The following is a 14,115-nucleotide window of genomic DNA, read 5'->3' as shown; positions in this document are numbered from 1 at the left end:
GTTCACAATAACATAGTATTTCTTTAGGCAACTGCATTATTTTAAGAATTTGGAAAGGCAGAACCCAGAAAGATTTGTTATGAAGTCTATGAAAAAGAACTTTTTAAGTCTGCTAAGCAAGGTACCACTCAGTTTAAAACAAATAACCACAGCTCTGGGCAACCATAAATAGAAAATATCTTAATGAACCCGAGAAGGAATGAATACTGTAACAGCACTCCACTGTTTGTACAAACAGAAAGGCTGTGTTGTTCAGCACCCAATGGTACAGGCACTAATGTTCCTTTCTCAAGAAGTAGTTTACATTTAAAAATAAAAATGGAGTCAGAGCTCTTACAGAGGAAGGAGGCAGTATGAAACAGGAGTTGAAAGCCAGTGTAAAAGTCAGTTGTTTGACCTCAGGCAAGTATACATTTCAGTTTCATCATCTTTGATATGGTTATCCTAAGAATACCTATTTTAATGGTTGCTAAATCAATTATACCTACCACAGTCAAATATACCTATCTGACATAGCAAATGTTTCAGAAATGCAAACAGGCATGGCCATTATGATTGGTAATGTTTTGCTTAGTCTAAAGAAGTGATGCCCAAGAAAGTACAGTTCTCTGCTTTGAGTGACTGACTTCAAGTTTTCAAAATCAGTTTCAGAAACATTTTTGTATTGGTTGCAGGTTTATAAACACTGTATACAGTTTTATGTTTAAACACACATAACAGAATAATAAAGAAACTTTCCTCATGACAAAAAGAAATGACTTGTTTACTTTCATTTATTTATTTGTTCAGCAAACTATTATTTTTAAGGCATCTGGCATTGAGAGGCAGTAGGGGTACAGAAGAAAACAAGGTAGGCAGGAATGAAATAATTACAGTAAATATTTAAATTATATTGATGATCAGCCTAGGGGTCCTCATGGAAGGAAGAGTGGTGAAGGGAATCAATGAGTGAGTGACATCTGAACTGACTCCTGACACAGAAGACTGACAGGCCAGATCAGTGCTTCTCCTCTGATTTTATTCATTACTCAAACCCTGACCCCACCAAGAGTCTTTTTAGGCTTTGTTTCCTAACTGCCCTCTGAAATGTTAATACCACAGATATGCTGTATATCTATTTCCATACTGTATAATACTTTTTTGCCCTCAAGAACAAATTCTTGGTCCTATGGGTGCCAACATCACTCAATGGAGGGCAGGAGACAAGCAGTCCCCTAGATGGAGGGACTGTGTGTATGAAACCTTGAGTCTGATTATTCGAAAGGCTATGACCCCAGTATCTCCTAGCCATTGTTGTTCAAGAACGAATGAATTCAGTTTTGGATATGCTGAATTTGAGGAATATCTGAGACATCCAAGTGGAAGTGTCAAAAGACAGGTGGATACCTGCCTGTGAAGGTTAGAGGGAAGGATAAGCCTAAAAGGATGATAATGGATGAGAGGTATTGAAGAGAAGACACAGTTACCAGGGTCAGCTTCTACTGAGAGGTTAAGGAAGATGAGAACTGAGGGATACCTGACAGATGCAGTGAATTGGAAGTTACCCTGTCTCACCTGTTGAGGGGGATGAGTGGAGTAAATGTAGTCCATGCAGACCCATCTGGTCATCTCCAAAATCTACACAGAATGAAAATCAGAGGTGAGATAGGTTGCTGAACTTATAAAACCAAAATAAACACATTAAAAAATATTTTTTCAAAAAAGTTGTCCTTACTTGTTTCTGATATTAAGGCTGATGATGTAAGTAAAATGAAAAAGCCCCGGTCCTCTAAGCATTTGATGATTGCCTTAAACATAAAAAAATGTGAAAGAAGATTTAATTTCTCTTCTCCCTCTACCACAGTAAAATAAATGAACCGTGAAATGTTAGTGTGTATGGGAATCAGGAGAATTTTGTCTCCAGTATCAGAAACTGCTCAAATAATCATGGCCTTGTTAGGGGTTCATATATTAACTAGACATCTCAAGGGTTAGTTTTAGGGTAGCATTCAAATACATAACCAATCAAAAAACACTTAGCATCATTTGTTCACTGAGATGCTGAGCATTTCATCGTGCTGCCTAAGTAGCTGATCTGCTACCATTTACCACTACAAACTCCAGATGAACCAGACCTATGATTAGCATTTTTAAGTTCATGTTTACATAAAACATGCCAGAATCCTGGAAGTAGACTGGAAGATATTATCCAATAAAACAATCCTTTCTATATATCACAGAGATGGAAAACAGAAAATAACATAATTAGGTCCCTCGGCAATAAGAAACGCAGAAGAAAATAAATCCTTCCTCTCTTTTTTTCCCTCTACCACAGTCTTCAGTGGAATCTTGAGCTCAAGAAAAAAAAAATCTTTAAATTTTGATATTTACAGTGACTTGGGGAATTTTATCCCCAAGGAGCAGGAGAAACTATCTTAAAGTTGTCATTCTAGTAAGTCATTATTTCAAAAGCATAATACCCATGTGTACCCATAACTATGAGATCCAATATTCTTGCAGTTTTTTCAGTTCAAAAAAACTAAAAATATAGAATTTCATAGAATAAAGTGGTAAAACAGTCTGCATCAAAAACTGATGATTATAAAGCTTCAAATACAGTAAATCTGCAAATTATTGAATAACAATCAAGTATGAAAAGAAGCCTTCTGTTCTAAGTCTTGTCTGAGAACTAAGTTACGACACTGAAGCTGCCTACACAGGAACAGTCACTGTGTAAGCCTACATCTGCTGCACTCACAGCTCCAAGGCATATGACAGTTCCTGTCTTTGTCTCCTCCACAGTTTCATAAGCTCCTCAACAGCAAGGCACTATGTTGTATTTTTGCTTCTAGCACATAGTAAGCACTCAAGACAGAATGACTGAATAGATACAACAATAGTTTCATATACCTTAGCTTTTATATCTATGAAACTGCAAACAGGTCTAATCGTTTCATTTTCTATTGGCATGAAAAGTGAAAGTGACAATAGTTAGTCTCTACATTGTTCGGCATTTTAGTTTTGTGACATAGTTGAAAGCAAAACCCCTTTACTTAAAACCATACATTTTTATCTTGCAAAACAATATACAAATAAAACAGAAATATGTAGTATATGCTATTAGTCTCCCAATTATGTACTTAAAAGGTTAAAGTTCCTACTTTAACCTTTATGGGGAGAAATCATAGAATGTTTTAAATACTTACTTCTACCTCTTCCATTTACACACAGAAAAAAATAGGCATGCATGTCCTCAACACCCTTTTAAAAAGAGACTTTGCTCTGTACTGTTCTTAAAGTTCAGTTTTCTAGGTACAAACTCACATACGTTTTGTTCAAGGGATATTTACTGCTTGTCCACATACACCAGGCACTGAGTTGTCAAAGATGCTTAAGGCGTAGTATCTGCCTCCAAAAACCCAATGTCTCTTTGCGGGGACTGATATGTAAAATTTATTCAATATATGAGGCAAGAAAGCAGCATGAAGCACGGAGGAGGAAGGACCTTGTGCAACATGTCATTTCCTATGTTATTATTAGTAGTAAACAAGTTTCAGAGCAAAGTTCTGCACCAAGTCTACTGCTTTCCATAGCATTCACAAGTAGTCCATTAATGAATGCATTTTCTGAAAGTGTCTTTGGACTTCCTTCTTTTTGTTTTCCAAATATAAAAGGGACTATGCTTCTTCAAGAAAACAGACTACAATCCTATAGCAGATATTTAATGGTAATTCACCCAACCTCTAAAGCTGCTGGCTCCGCCTCTTAAAAGAAAGGTCTTCCTCTCTGTTGGGGAGCACTACTGCAGACTGGTGGGACCGACCTTGTACGCAGATCTGGAAGGTGGGCTCTGACTGGCTGGAGCTAACAAGCACAGTCCATTTCCTTTCAGTTACTGGGTGAGGGATATGCAGGTGACATAAACTGTGATAATGAAACTGACAGATGGTTTGGAGGAGGGGTTCTCTCTATCGAGATACAAAAAGGAAGCATGTAGTTCTGACTGGCAGCCTTGGGAAAAAACGATCATGCAGAAGGGGTGAACTGAAAGAGTCCTAAGCAAATAGTGTTTGGACTGGCCTTATCGCCTAGAATTGAAAAGTAAGCCTTAAAATCCCTTTACTGTTCAAACTAGTTCGGGTTTTCTGTTAAACGCAACTCAAAGTATTGTGACACCATCTCTAAGACAGCTTACCCTCACAGATTATATACATGTTACATTTTAATTTATCAATCTCTTCTCTCTACTATAGGGGCAGTCTGTCATGCCTTGGTCACTGCCCCACACTTACACCATTTCCTTTGGGACGCTTATTAAGTAATCACTCACTAGAAAGTCAGCATCTGCTCCTGTCCTCACACTGAGGAGCCCTGGTTAACATAATGGGGAGAAATCTTTGGACTTGGAATTTCTCAGTAGAGATTTACTTTTTAGATTGCGGAAACAATAGAAGCACCAACTTTTTTATTTCCTTATAAACCTATGGATTGACACAGGTCACTTTTAAAGAAGTATTTCACAAGTGGTCCTTTAATTAATGCAGAAACACTAGTGATTGACTAAATTCTTCTATCGTAAAACAAAAACAGCAACAACGGATTTGAGAAAACTACACTCTTATTCTTAAAATCAGGAGTATAAAGTGACTAGTGAGACAAAAACTAAGATACAAAAGGGATGAAAATGTTAGTTAATAAAATATTAGGCCAAAAATATGTCAATAAACATTAAATGATGAAACTCCTTTCAACAAGCTAAAGTAATTCAATCCAGACACAGCCAACTAATAATTAGATAACAATTTAAAGAAAAAATAATAATTGCATTTTAAATTGATGATCCTTACCAATTGCTTATTTTGAATGTATTTTGTTAGTTTATCTATTTTATCCCCTTGTTTGTTTGATAGTTCCACCTCATACATGTTGAAGCATAAATCTTGGCAACAGACTGGAGAAAAGCAGATAAACAGAACATTTCTTACTTAAAATTCAAATTTTTTATAGCCATTTTATTCATTTTATGTTAAAAAGATGAAAGAAGAAATAGCACTATTATTCAGAAGACAGTTATTCATTGTTCTTGGCTATAAAATTTAATAAAGTTACTGCATAGAGCATTTATAAACAATGCTTTCATTTATACTGACACTACAATAGGATTAAAAAGGCAAATACATACTATATAAATAATATAACCATCAGTGTTCCATGAATTAGTCATTTAAATGACCAAAAAATTTCTTTCTCAGGTTTTCTGGTTTCTTCTTCCTTCCACCATGAAAACTGTTCTCCTTGAAAGGCAAGGTTATGAGTTTCCAACTATTTGTAAGCATATGCTGCTTGCTCACTTCCCTCAGTATTCTACATTAAAGCTAGTCTTTGTCCTCTTAGATGAAACTACCTTTCAGTTTCTAGTTAGCCTTTGAAGAACTGAATCACGTAACAGCTCTGCAACTTTCCAAAATGCCCTTTTAAGAATCACTTAAGGCAAAGCAGAAGAGTATGTGTGTGTATATGTGTGCATGTATGCAACAGGGAGTGGAAAATAATAGGAACAAAACCCAGGACATGCAGTGTATCATTACATTTAACAGACCTTTCTCCTCCAAGTAATTCTGTTTTCTAAAGGCAGCTTCTGGTAATCTTTTTCTCAAAGACGATACTTTCATTATATACTTAAAATCTAGTTCATATGGTCTAAAAAACAAAACAATACCATGCATTGTAATAAACACTGAATCTATCTATAGCTTCGTAATTGTTGGTTTTCTAATATAAATACAAACAAAAGTATCATAACCACAAGTCCTTAAATTGATACTCCATATCAAATAATGTTCATATTTAAAAATATTAATAGATTTTTAAATATATGGCCCCATAGACCATGATCTGCAAATACGTTCACATTTTCTGAATGTATTTTTGGTGTAAGCAAAATATCCAGATGTATGGAGGAACTACACACAATGGAATGAAAATTTTCTGAAAATTAAGCTATGTAAGAGTTGGAAACTTCTGACGATACTGGGTTGCAGTGCCACAGAAGGAACTGCATCCAGACTTTTGCATCATTTCTCCCGACTACTTTTTCCCTCTTCAAAACTTATTTTGAAATACTTGTAGACTTTATAGATGCCCTTTCTTCCCTTAAACACTTCTGTGTGTATCCTTAAAATAGGGCTTTTTCCTTATACAACCACAAAACAATTAGCAATTAAGTTAACAAAGATAAAGTACAATTGTTTACTGCACAGACCTTATTCAATTTTGTCAACTGTCTCATGAAGGTCCTTTATGAAAAAAGAAAACAATTTTGGGGTAAAGGGTCCAGGATTCAATCCAGGATGACACACTGTGTTTAGTTATGTCTCTTTAATCTCCTCTAATCTGGTATAGTCTCTGAAGTCTTTATCTTTAATGACCTTGACATTTTTGAAGAACATGGACCATTTACTTTCCAGAATATTCCTCAATTTAGGTATGTCTAATGTTTCCTCCTAATTAGTTTGGCAGGAATGCCACTGATATGTCATTCTCTGTGCATCGTATCAGAGCACATGATATTTTTTCTAATCCTGGCCATGCTAACTAACCTAGTCACTTATCTAAGATGGTAGCTATAGTTTTTTTTTTTCATTGTAAAGTCTGCACTTTCCCCTTTGTGATTACTAAGCTGTGAGTAAATATTGTGAGATGTGTATAAAACTTATTTCCAGACCAAGGTCTGAATTTAGACCTGAGTTTAGGCCGCCTGTGTCACAGCCCTGTGCTGGACATATCTACCTCAAAGTACTTTAATCCAAAACAAAGTACAACTGCTCTGCCTCACACCAGAGCTGATTAAGCAAGACCCCAAAATGAGAATTAGAAACAATTATAGAAGCATTAGTAGAGAACAAAAACTCAACACTTACAGTTGTGCTGGAACCACTGAACCGTAAGAGGACCAAAGAGTGATATCACACAGCAAACAGCCTTGAATAATTAACTTCCCTTTCCATGGAGAGAGAACTTTAAGAAATGAAGGAAGAAAAAACTGGTTATTTCATTTCTGAACAAAACATTGGCTTAAAAAAAAAACCTAAAATAATTAATTTCTTACCATTTTCACTGAGTTCAAATCTAGAAACAAAAATAAAAAAGTATTTTTATAAGAGCAAAGGAAACAAATTCACTGAAACAAAGACACACATAATTGCTTACATGCTTTTATGAGCTGCCACAGCCATCCTTTTCGGTTCTCTGTACTGAAAAGCTACAATTGCGTATGGACAGAGCTGCCTGGGTCGCTCAGTAACAGTGCTGCCTGAGAGTTCATAGAGATAATACTGGAAGAGGAAAGTAAGTGTTATAAAGGAAGTGCTATGGAATTCCACACACACCAAGTTCATCTCAATCCCACCCAGTTCTGAAATTTAACACATTAGATTCAGAAATGCACATTAGGAATGATTTATTCCCAGGTGACTATACCTGACTCAGTTCAAATGCACGAAAATGACTCGTCTTATGAGAGACTTTATTAGTATTTGCAGCCACGTGGCAATCATAGCCAGGAGATGGGCTAGTATAGTTAGTTGTATAATTCTCAGACACAAACTTGACTTTTCCCTAGAATGAAAATATTGAGACTAATCAGATGCCTTCAAAAAGCAGTAATCTCACTTGACAATTCACTTAAAAGTAGCTTAGTAAGGATAAGGATGGGGATGTGATTCAACGAACAGTTAACTACAATTCTTAGAAAACTATCTTAGGACCACCAACAGTTTTATTTTCCATGAATCCATTAAAATTGTATTTGAAAATCTAGTGTGGGCATCTTTCTGGGGCAAAAGCCCACAACTTTTATCACAACATCAAAGGAATACATGGGTGTCCCCCCTCCTCCTTCTTTTGCCCCCTCCCATCCTAGTTCACAAAGTCTCAAATCAAATCACCTTTCATCTAAACAAAAGAAAATTAAGATTTGAAAAGAACCATTTCTTTAAAAGAAAATGTATATAGCCAATCAAATTGGCTATTCAATGACTATAACATAAACAATGACAAATCAAATTTAAAGTTTCAAAAGGTGAGTATCCAAACTGAAGTACTAAGCTATCAATTGTAAGTGACAGACCAAGATACTTCTACTATGCCATGTCCCAGTAAATCAGCAAGGAATAAGTAACACAGTAAAGAGCCACAGGCCACTGGCCCTGATTACTGAACAGTCAGTAGTATTCCCAATCACAAATTTCTCTTCATCAAGGGTTACATGTCTCCAAAGAAAAGAAAAAGGTGGCCAAGTTATCATACAATGAAAGTCATACAATGATTTAAAAGCTGTTTTGAATAATATAATGACATACAAAACATGTACCAAAATAAGGTGTGGGATTAGAGGCAACTTTCATTTTTATCTTACAAGAATTTATTTATTTATTTCCTGTTAGGGTCCTGCTTCTTCATTTACAGGATCACCAAAGGAAACTCTAAGAAGCCGAAGACTATAAATAGTACTTCTCGGTGAGCAATCACAACCTGTATCTTCTCCACAAATATTCTTATGACACAGGATATGCTGGCTCTCCACAGTAAAGTAAGGAGGGCTGGAAGCAACATGGGCAGACATGAAAACAGCCATATCCACCAAACAGAGTGGGATCCAGGGGCAGGAGACCACAGCGAAGTACAATGTGACATGAATAAAAATCAAGCGTTTGGTATCTGAGCTAACAGGTGCTCTGTAGCAGAGCTACCACACTTGTCATAGGGTAGCAGAGGAACACTAAGGCAAGAATAGCCCTGACTGTGCAACAGGGCAATGCTACTTTCCCTTCAGATCCTGGGGACAAATTTTGGAATATAAAGACTTCACAGTTTTAAAAAAAGAACACTGGTAGTGTTGGGTTTATAGCCAAAGAAGTTAAGATAGATAGCATAAAAGCTAAAACAGAAGCAAAAACAAGACTACAGAATAGGTCCTTAAAAAGTCCACAACCCGTTAAAATCAGTTTTCCTACTATTTGAGTGAAAATTCTAATTGCATGATTCACTTATCTTGGACTATTTAAGGGTATTTAAGAATTTCTAAGGTCGCCAGTTACAGGAGCCACACTGAAACTATGAACAAGGTTTGGATATTTAGGGATAAAAAAGAAAGGTTTTCTTATTTTGACAGTTTAAAACAGACAGTGAATGTTGGTTCCTCAATTCTTTTCTCATAACTGTAATCTCATTGTTTTATAAGCAGCTACTTGTTTCCTGTTATCTAACGTTTAAAAAGTGGCACTGTGGGACAGGAGAGAGGGGAAGACTTTTCACTGATAATATTACCTTTGCATTATTTTGAAGTTTTTAAAAAAACATACTCATAGATAAGCTATTAAATGAACAAAAAAGCTCTGTCTTAAAAGGAAAGCAAAACTTGCAATTAATTTTCCACAATTTTGACAGCTGTTTCTAATGAGGACTATGTTTAGTAATGAATCTGCAGAAAACTTTATCACAGACTGAAAACCCTTAGTTTTTAAAAGGAAAATTACACGGAAGCATATTTGGACTTTACCGTAATTAGATTAAAAATCACAACATAACCGGGCTTCCCAGGATGCCATGGTCTTGCCTGAAGATAGTCCGAGTATTTGGAAATGTACACACCTGCAAAACATGAACTGCGTGTCACTGTTACATATACAGGGCCCTACCTGAAGTGATCTGAACTGAATGAAACAAAAGTCAATATGAAGCTTTGGGAACTGCTTACCTTTTAATATTATTGGAGATATTCTAAAAGGATGGAAAGGGCTAAGACACAGAATATACCTGCTTGACAACTGAATGTCTAGTTGGACACAATAACTAAACAGGGATATAAGTATCACATTCTTGGAAAACTCTAGGTTAGTCTGTTTTGTCTCCAGGCAATCATTCCATGAAAAGGCCTGTGGTACAGGTCTTGATTCTCAAGTTATTTTTTTGCAGAAAATCTAAGTATTCTTACGTAATAATATGTGAGGTTTACTACATGGCAAGTCTGTGCTAGGCAGCAGTGATGCAAAGGGAAGTAAAACAAGGTCCCTGCCTTCAAGCAGGTTATTCTCCAGACCGGAAGGTCTAGGAAGGCAGGGGTTTATGTCTTTGTTCACTCTGTAGCCACATCACAGCCCAACATTAAGCACGTACGTGAGCAATTGTCAGGTGTATGTTGTATTTATGGCAAAGAGAAATGGAAATAAGTAAGAAAGTAAATGTGTCAGGGAAAGGAGTTCTCTAGAGAAACAAGCTTCTCAGTTGAGAACAGAGTGAAAAAAAGTATGGCAGAGTAAAACAGCACAAATTACTTAGGATGGTGGGCCACAGTGTGAGACTGGAATACAAAGTGGGGTAAGCTGAGGGTGAAAAGGAAGCTTGGAACTGAACAGTAAGATTCTTGTAGGACTTGTCATCAGCTTGGACTTCGTTCTGTGCAGCAGACAACAGCGGGGTTAGCAGTGACAGTGGGCTGCTGCTTACAAGAGAGGTAAGTCCAAGGGGGCCACTCTAGAAACAAGACCGACTAGACAGCTGCTGTGAGAGCTGAGGCCAGAGACAAGCTTCCCCAAACAACAGCAGCAGGGAGCGCAAGCTGGAAAGGGCAGATTTCAGAGACTGCTGAACAGAGGCATGTCTTTGGCAATACAGAAGACAATGGTGAGAACACTTGCACACCGTAGGAAGAACAGTGAGCTTCTGCTCGGGAACCTGGGTCCCACTTGCAAGTGTTCACTGATGACTAATAACAACCACGTGACTGAGGGATATGTCACTTCATCAGGGATGGTGGGCTTGGATCAGACACGCAAACCACAGGGTTCTCAGAACACTCTAAAAAGATCAATAAGCTTTTAAAATTATAGAACACTACATGAACATAAAGCATCACTATTAGACACACAGAACTATCTGTTTCTATTTAAGCCAAATTATAAAATACACACAGGCAGTAGTGCTACCTTGTTAACAGTCCCAGGCTAGTGTTTAAGAAGCATGTGTGTTCATCAGGAACAGTCCAGCTTCTACTCGACCGCCCTACTGAAGTCAGCCTCTCAAACATCAACAATAAAATGACAGGACTGTAGTACTGTAGAAAAATGGTCTTGTTTTTTAGAGATATAAGCTGAGGTGTCTCCTTGTAATTTACTTACAAATTTGTCGGTGAAAACAAAATAATAATGATCTAAACAAATGAAGAGAATAATGCAAACAATTACCTGGTAGACCCAGGTGATAAGTGATTATACCCTGCTCTCTGCTTTTTCTATGTTAGCACTTATCATAATGAAATGGGGAGGAGGAAAAGAAAAGGGGAGAAGAAAAAAAGATTTTATGTGAAAGTGTTATTGGGGTTATGAATTTATCCCCTTGCCATGTCTTTAAAAGAGCTGAAAGTAAGTTTTAAAAAACTTTTGTTTTAACAGAGAGCTACTGTAAGACCCAGCAATTCTACTCCTCGGTACACATCCAAAAGAAATAAAAACACTAGTCTACACAAAAACTTGTACATGAATGTACATTGCAGCATTTTCATAATTCAAAAGTGGAAACAACCAAATGCCCACCAGCTGCTGAATGGATAAAGAAAATGCAGTATAAACATACAATGAAATATCATTCAGCCCAAAAGGGAATGAAGTACTGGGACATACTACAACATGGATGAACCTCAAAAACACTAAGTGTAAGACATTAGTCACAAAAAATTAAAGATGATTTCAGCTACATGGAATGTCTGCAACAGGCAAATCCATACAGACAAAAAGTAGATTAGCGGCTGCCTAGGCTGCTGGTTGTGGGGCATGAGGAGTCACTGCTGATGTACGGCGTTTCTTTGGGTGATGAAAAGAGTTTAAAATTGACAGTGGTGATGCTTGCACAACCTTGTGAATACACTAAAAAACACTGAAATTGTACACTGTAAATGGGTGAATTGTATGGTGTGTGAATTTTATCTCTACAAAGCTGTAGTTAAAAAAAAAAAAGTCAGCAGGTATCTAGCAATAAAGCCCAGTCTCTCAGTCCTCCTCTCCAAATTCTGCACCTGCCACTAATACCCTTCCTTTGGTCCTTCTGCTTTCTGTAAAATCACTTCCTGATTCTTAGTGGGACTGTTCTCGACTCTTTCTCCCTCTATCCATCTCCCCATCTCCCCACCCTTTACTCCCGTAATGTTCCCAAAGTTCTATTCTTTGCCATCTTTTTCTTTTACACTGTTCCAAGTAACAGTATTTTTGGCTTAACTAACACACACCCCACTGCCACCACCTTGAGCCTCAAATCTCCAGTCCTAATCCCTTTTCCTACTATTTTTACCACCACCAGGTTATCTTCCAGAAACACTTAAGAAAAACTCATAGTTTTTCAAATTTAACTCATGAAGGTAGTAGTGCCCATTTACTGAGGGTTTAATAGGTTTACATTCTGGGCTAATGTAATACAGTATTACATGTTAGTGTTAGTGTAATACTGAGGCTAATATATAGTCTCATGTAATCCACACAACAAACCTAGATAATAGGTTATTTTACAGAGGAGGAAACTGAAGCTTAAAGACATGCAGTGCTAATCCACATTCTTAACCACAAGATCACCTTTCTCTTTTAGCTTATCAGCCCTCCTACCATTCTCCTCTGGTTGTGTCTACTCTACTAATAATATCATTGTAGTGTAAGTTTAAAACCTTTTATTTGATTACTTCCTTTCTCTTCCTCCTCACATTCCATAGTTGCCAAGTTTGGTCGGTTTTATTCTCTATTCCTCCTGCCATTAGGTAGTCTGGAAGAGATCCCTTGCTAGCCTCAATGACTATACTAATCTCCTGGCACTTGAAAGACATCTTCAGTATCTTTTCTAGTCGAAACAACCTTTAAAAAAAGTTCTGATCATGTAAGTCCTACTAGGAAACCTGAAGTCTTAGACTCAAAGCTCATTTATATCTTTAAATTGTGATTCTAATGACTAGTTATCATTACTATAATGCTTTTAATATACTTATCTTATGAAATTAACTAAAACCGACTTCATCTTGTAAAGAAGAGATGCTTATTTCAGACTTACCTTTTGCTGGGTCACCCAATGTGGTAACAGCACTGCTGCCAACACGGAGTCCACGCTGACATACCAACTTTGCCTTTAAACAGAAGAGAGCACTTTGCTTATCAGTTTTGGGAGAGGCAATAAAATAACACTTGCAAATTAATACAGAATCTGTACACCGTATGTATTCATGGCACAAAACCAAGCTTAAGTCAGGTACTTGTGTTCTGTTCTGGTTAATAGAAGTTTCTCATCAAGTTTCACCATTTCTGTTAGCAAAAAATGTCACCATGAAAACCAAATTAAGCAAGCGTATAGGTAAGTCTTCTCTTGAAGATTTCTTTTCAATTACAGTTTTAGAAGTACTATATTTGAAAATGTCTTATCCTCAAATGCCTTTTTTAGTATAAATCCATAGCATATCTTATTTGGAAGTAGCTGATTAGGTAAATAAACTCTTCCGGTCTTATTATATAATTGTTAATTACTATATAAATGTTAATTATTCTTTAAATCAATCTACCCTTGTTCCTTAAAAGTCATAGACTCAACCAAAATACTTTCTCTGAATTTGAGTCAGATTATAGATCACTATATTGTTAAAATTGTACCTAGGAAGCCATACACATCTTTGGAAACATGTCCTACACACAGCAGTCTCCTCTGACATTTTAGGTACAAGCAACAGTATGGATGCTCAATCTTCAAAGACAGGCATGAACTACTCCAAGGAAATAAAATGCTGGGAGAGTTCTCCTAATTCACAAAACCATGTAACTTAAACCTGAAAAACCTCCATAAGAAACACAAAGTATCTATGTAAACCATGATCCAGACTGGAGAAATATCCATTCAACCCATTAATGATATCAGTTTTGCTCATTAATATCACAAAATTAATTTCATACAATCTAATTCCCTCACCTGGTTTTCCGTTTCAGACAGAAGAAATCCGTAAGTTTCTTTAAGTTCTTCCTCAGTATAGTTATTTGTTTTTTTTTCTTGGTAAAAAGTTTTGTACTGTGTATAAGAGAAATAACCAAATGCTATAAACATGTTATTCTGCTTTGC

The 14,115-nt window shown here is 36.6% G+C and overlaps 1 protein-coding gene across 42 annotated transcripts in view; it reads right to left on the bottom strand.

The window, feature by feature from the left end:
• Positions 1–14,115, bottom strand: part of TASOR2 (transcription activation suppressor family member 2) — a 252,793-nt gene that overhangs the window by 34,712 nt on the left and 203,966 nt on the right. For 26 of the 42 annotated variants that reach the window (XM_057498129.1, XM_057498134.1, XM_057498131.1 and 23 more), the window contains 11 exons: positions 13,969–14,064; positions 13,066–13,138; positions 9,539–9,630; positions 7,459–7,596; positions 7,189–7,313; positions 7,088–7,107; positions 6,900–6,996; positions 5,579–5,679; positions 4,827–4,930; positions 1,715–1,787; positions 1,555–1,617 (listed from right to left, as the gene is read on the bottom strand). In XM_057498129.1, coding sequence (XP_057354112.1) covers positions 1,555–1,617; positions 1,715–1,787; positions 4,827–4,930; positions 5,579–5,679; positions 6,900–6,996; positions 7,088–7,107; positions 7,189–7,313; positions 7,459–7,596; positions 9,539–9,630; positions 13,066–13,138; positions 13,969–14,064 — 982 coding nt within the window. Of the gene's footprint in view, positions 1–1,554; positions 1,618–1,714; positions 1,788–4,826; positions 4,931–5,567; positions 5,680–6,241; positions 6,276–6,899; positions 6,997–7,087; positions 7,108–7,188; positions 7,314–7,458; positions 7,597–9,538; positions 9,631–13,065; positions 13,139–13,968; positions 14,065–14,115 lie in introns of those variants that run through there. The other 16 variants (XM_057498132.1, XM_057498160.1, XM_057498158.1 and 13 more) reach the window with 13 other exon arrangements.

The sequence above is a fragment of the Manis pentadactyla genome, chromosome 3 (genome assembly GCF_030020395.1).
Source record: "Manis pentadactyla isolate mManPen7 chromosome 3, mManPen7.hap1, whole genome shotgun sequence".
NCBI lineage: Eukaryota > Metazoa > Chordata > Mammalia > Pholidota > Manidae > Manis > Manis pentadactyla.
The sequence above is the reverse complement of the archived record's forward strand: the minus strand, read 5'-3'. Positions and strand labels throughout refer to the sequence as shown.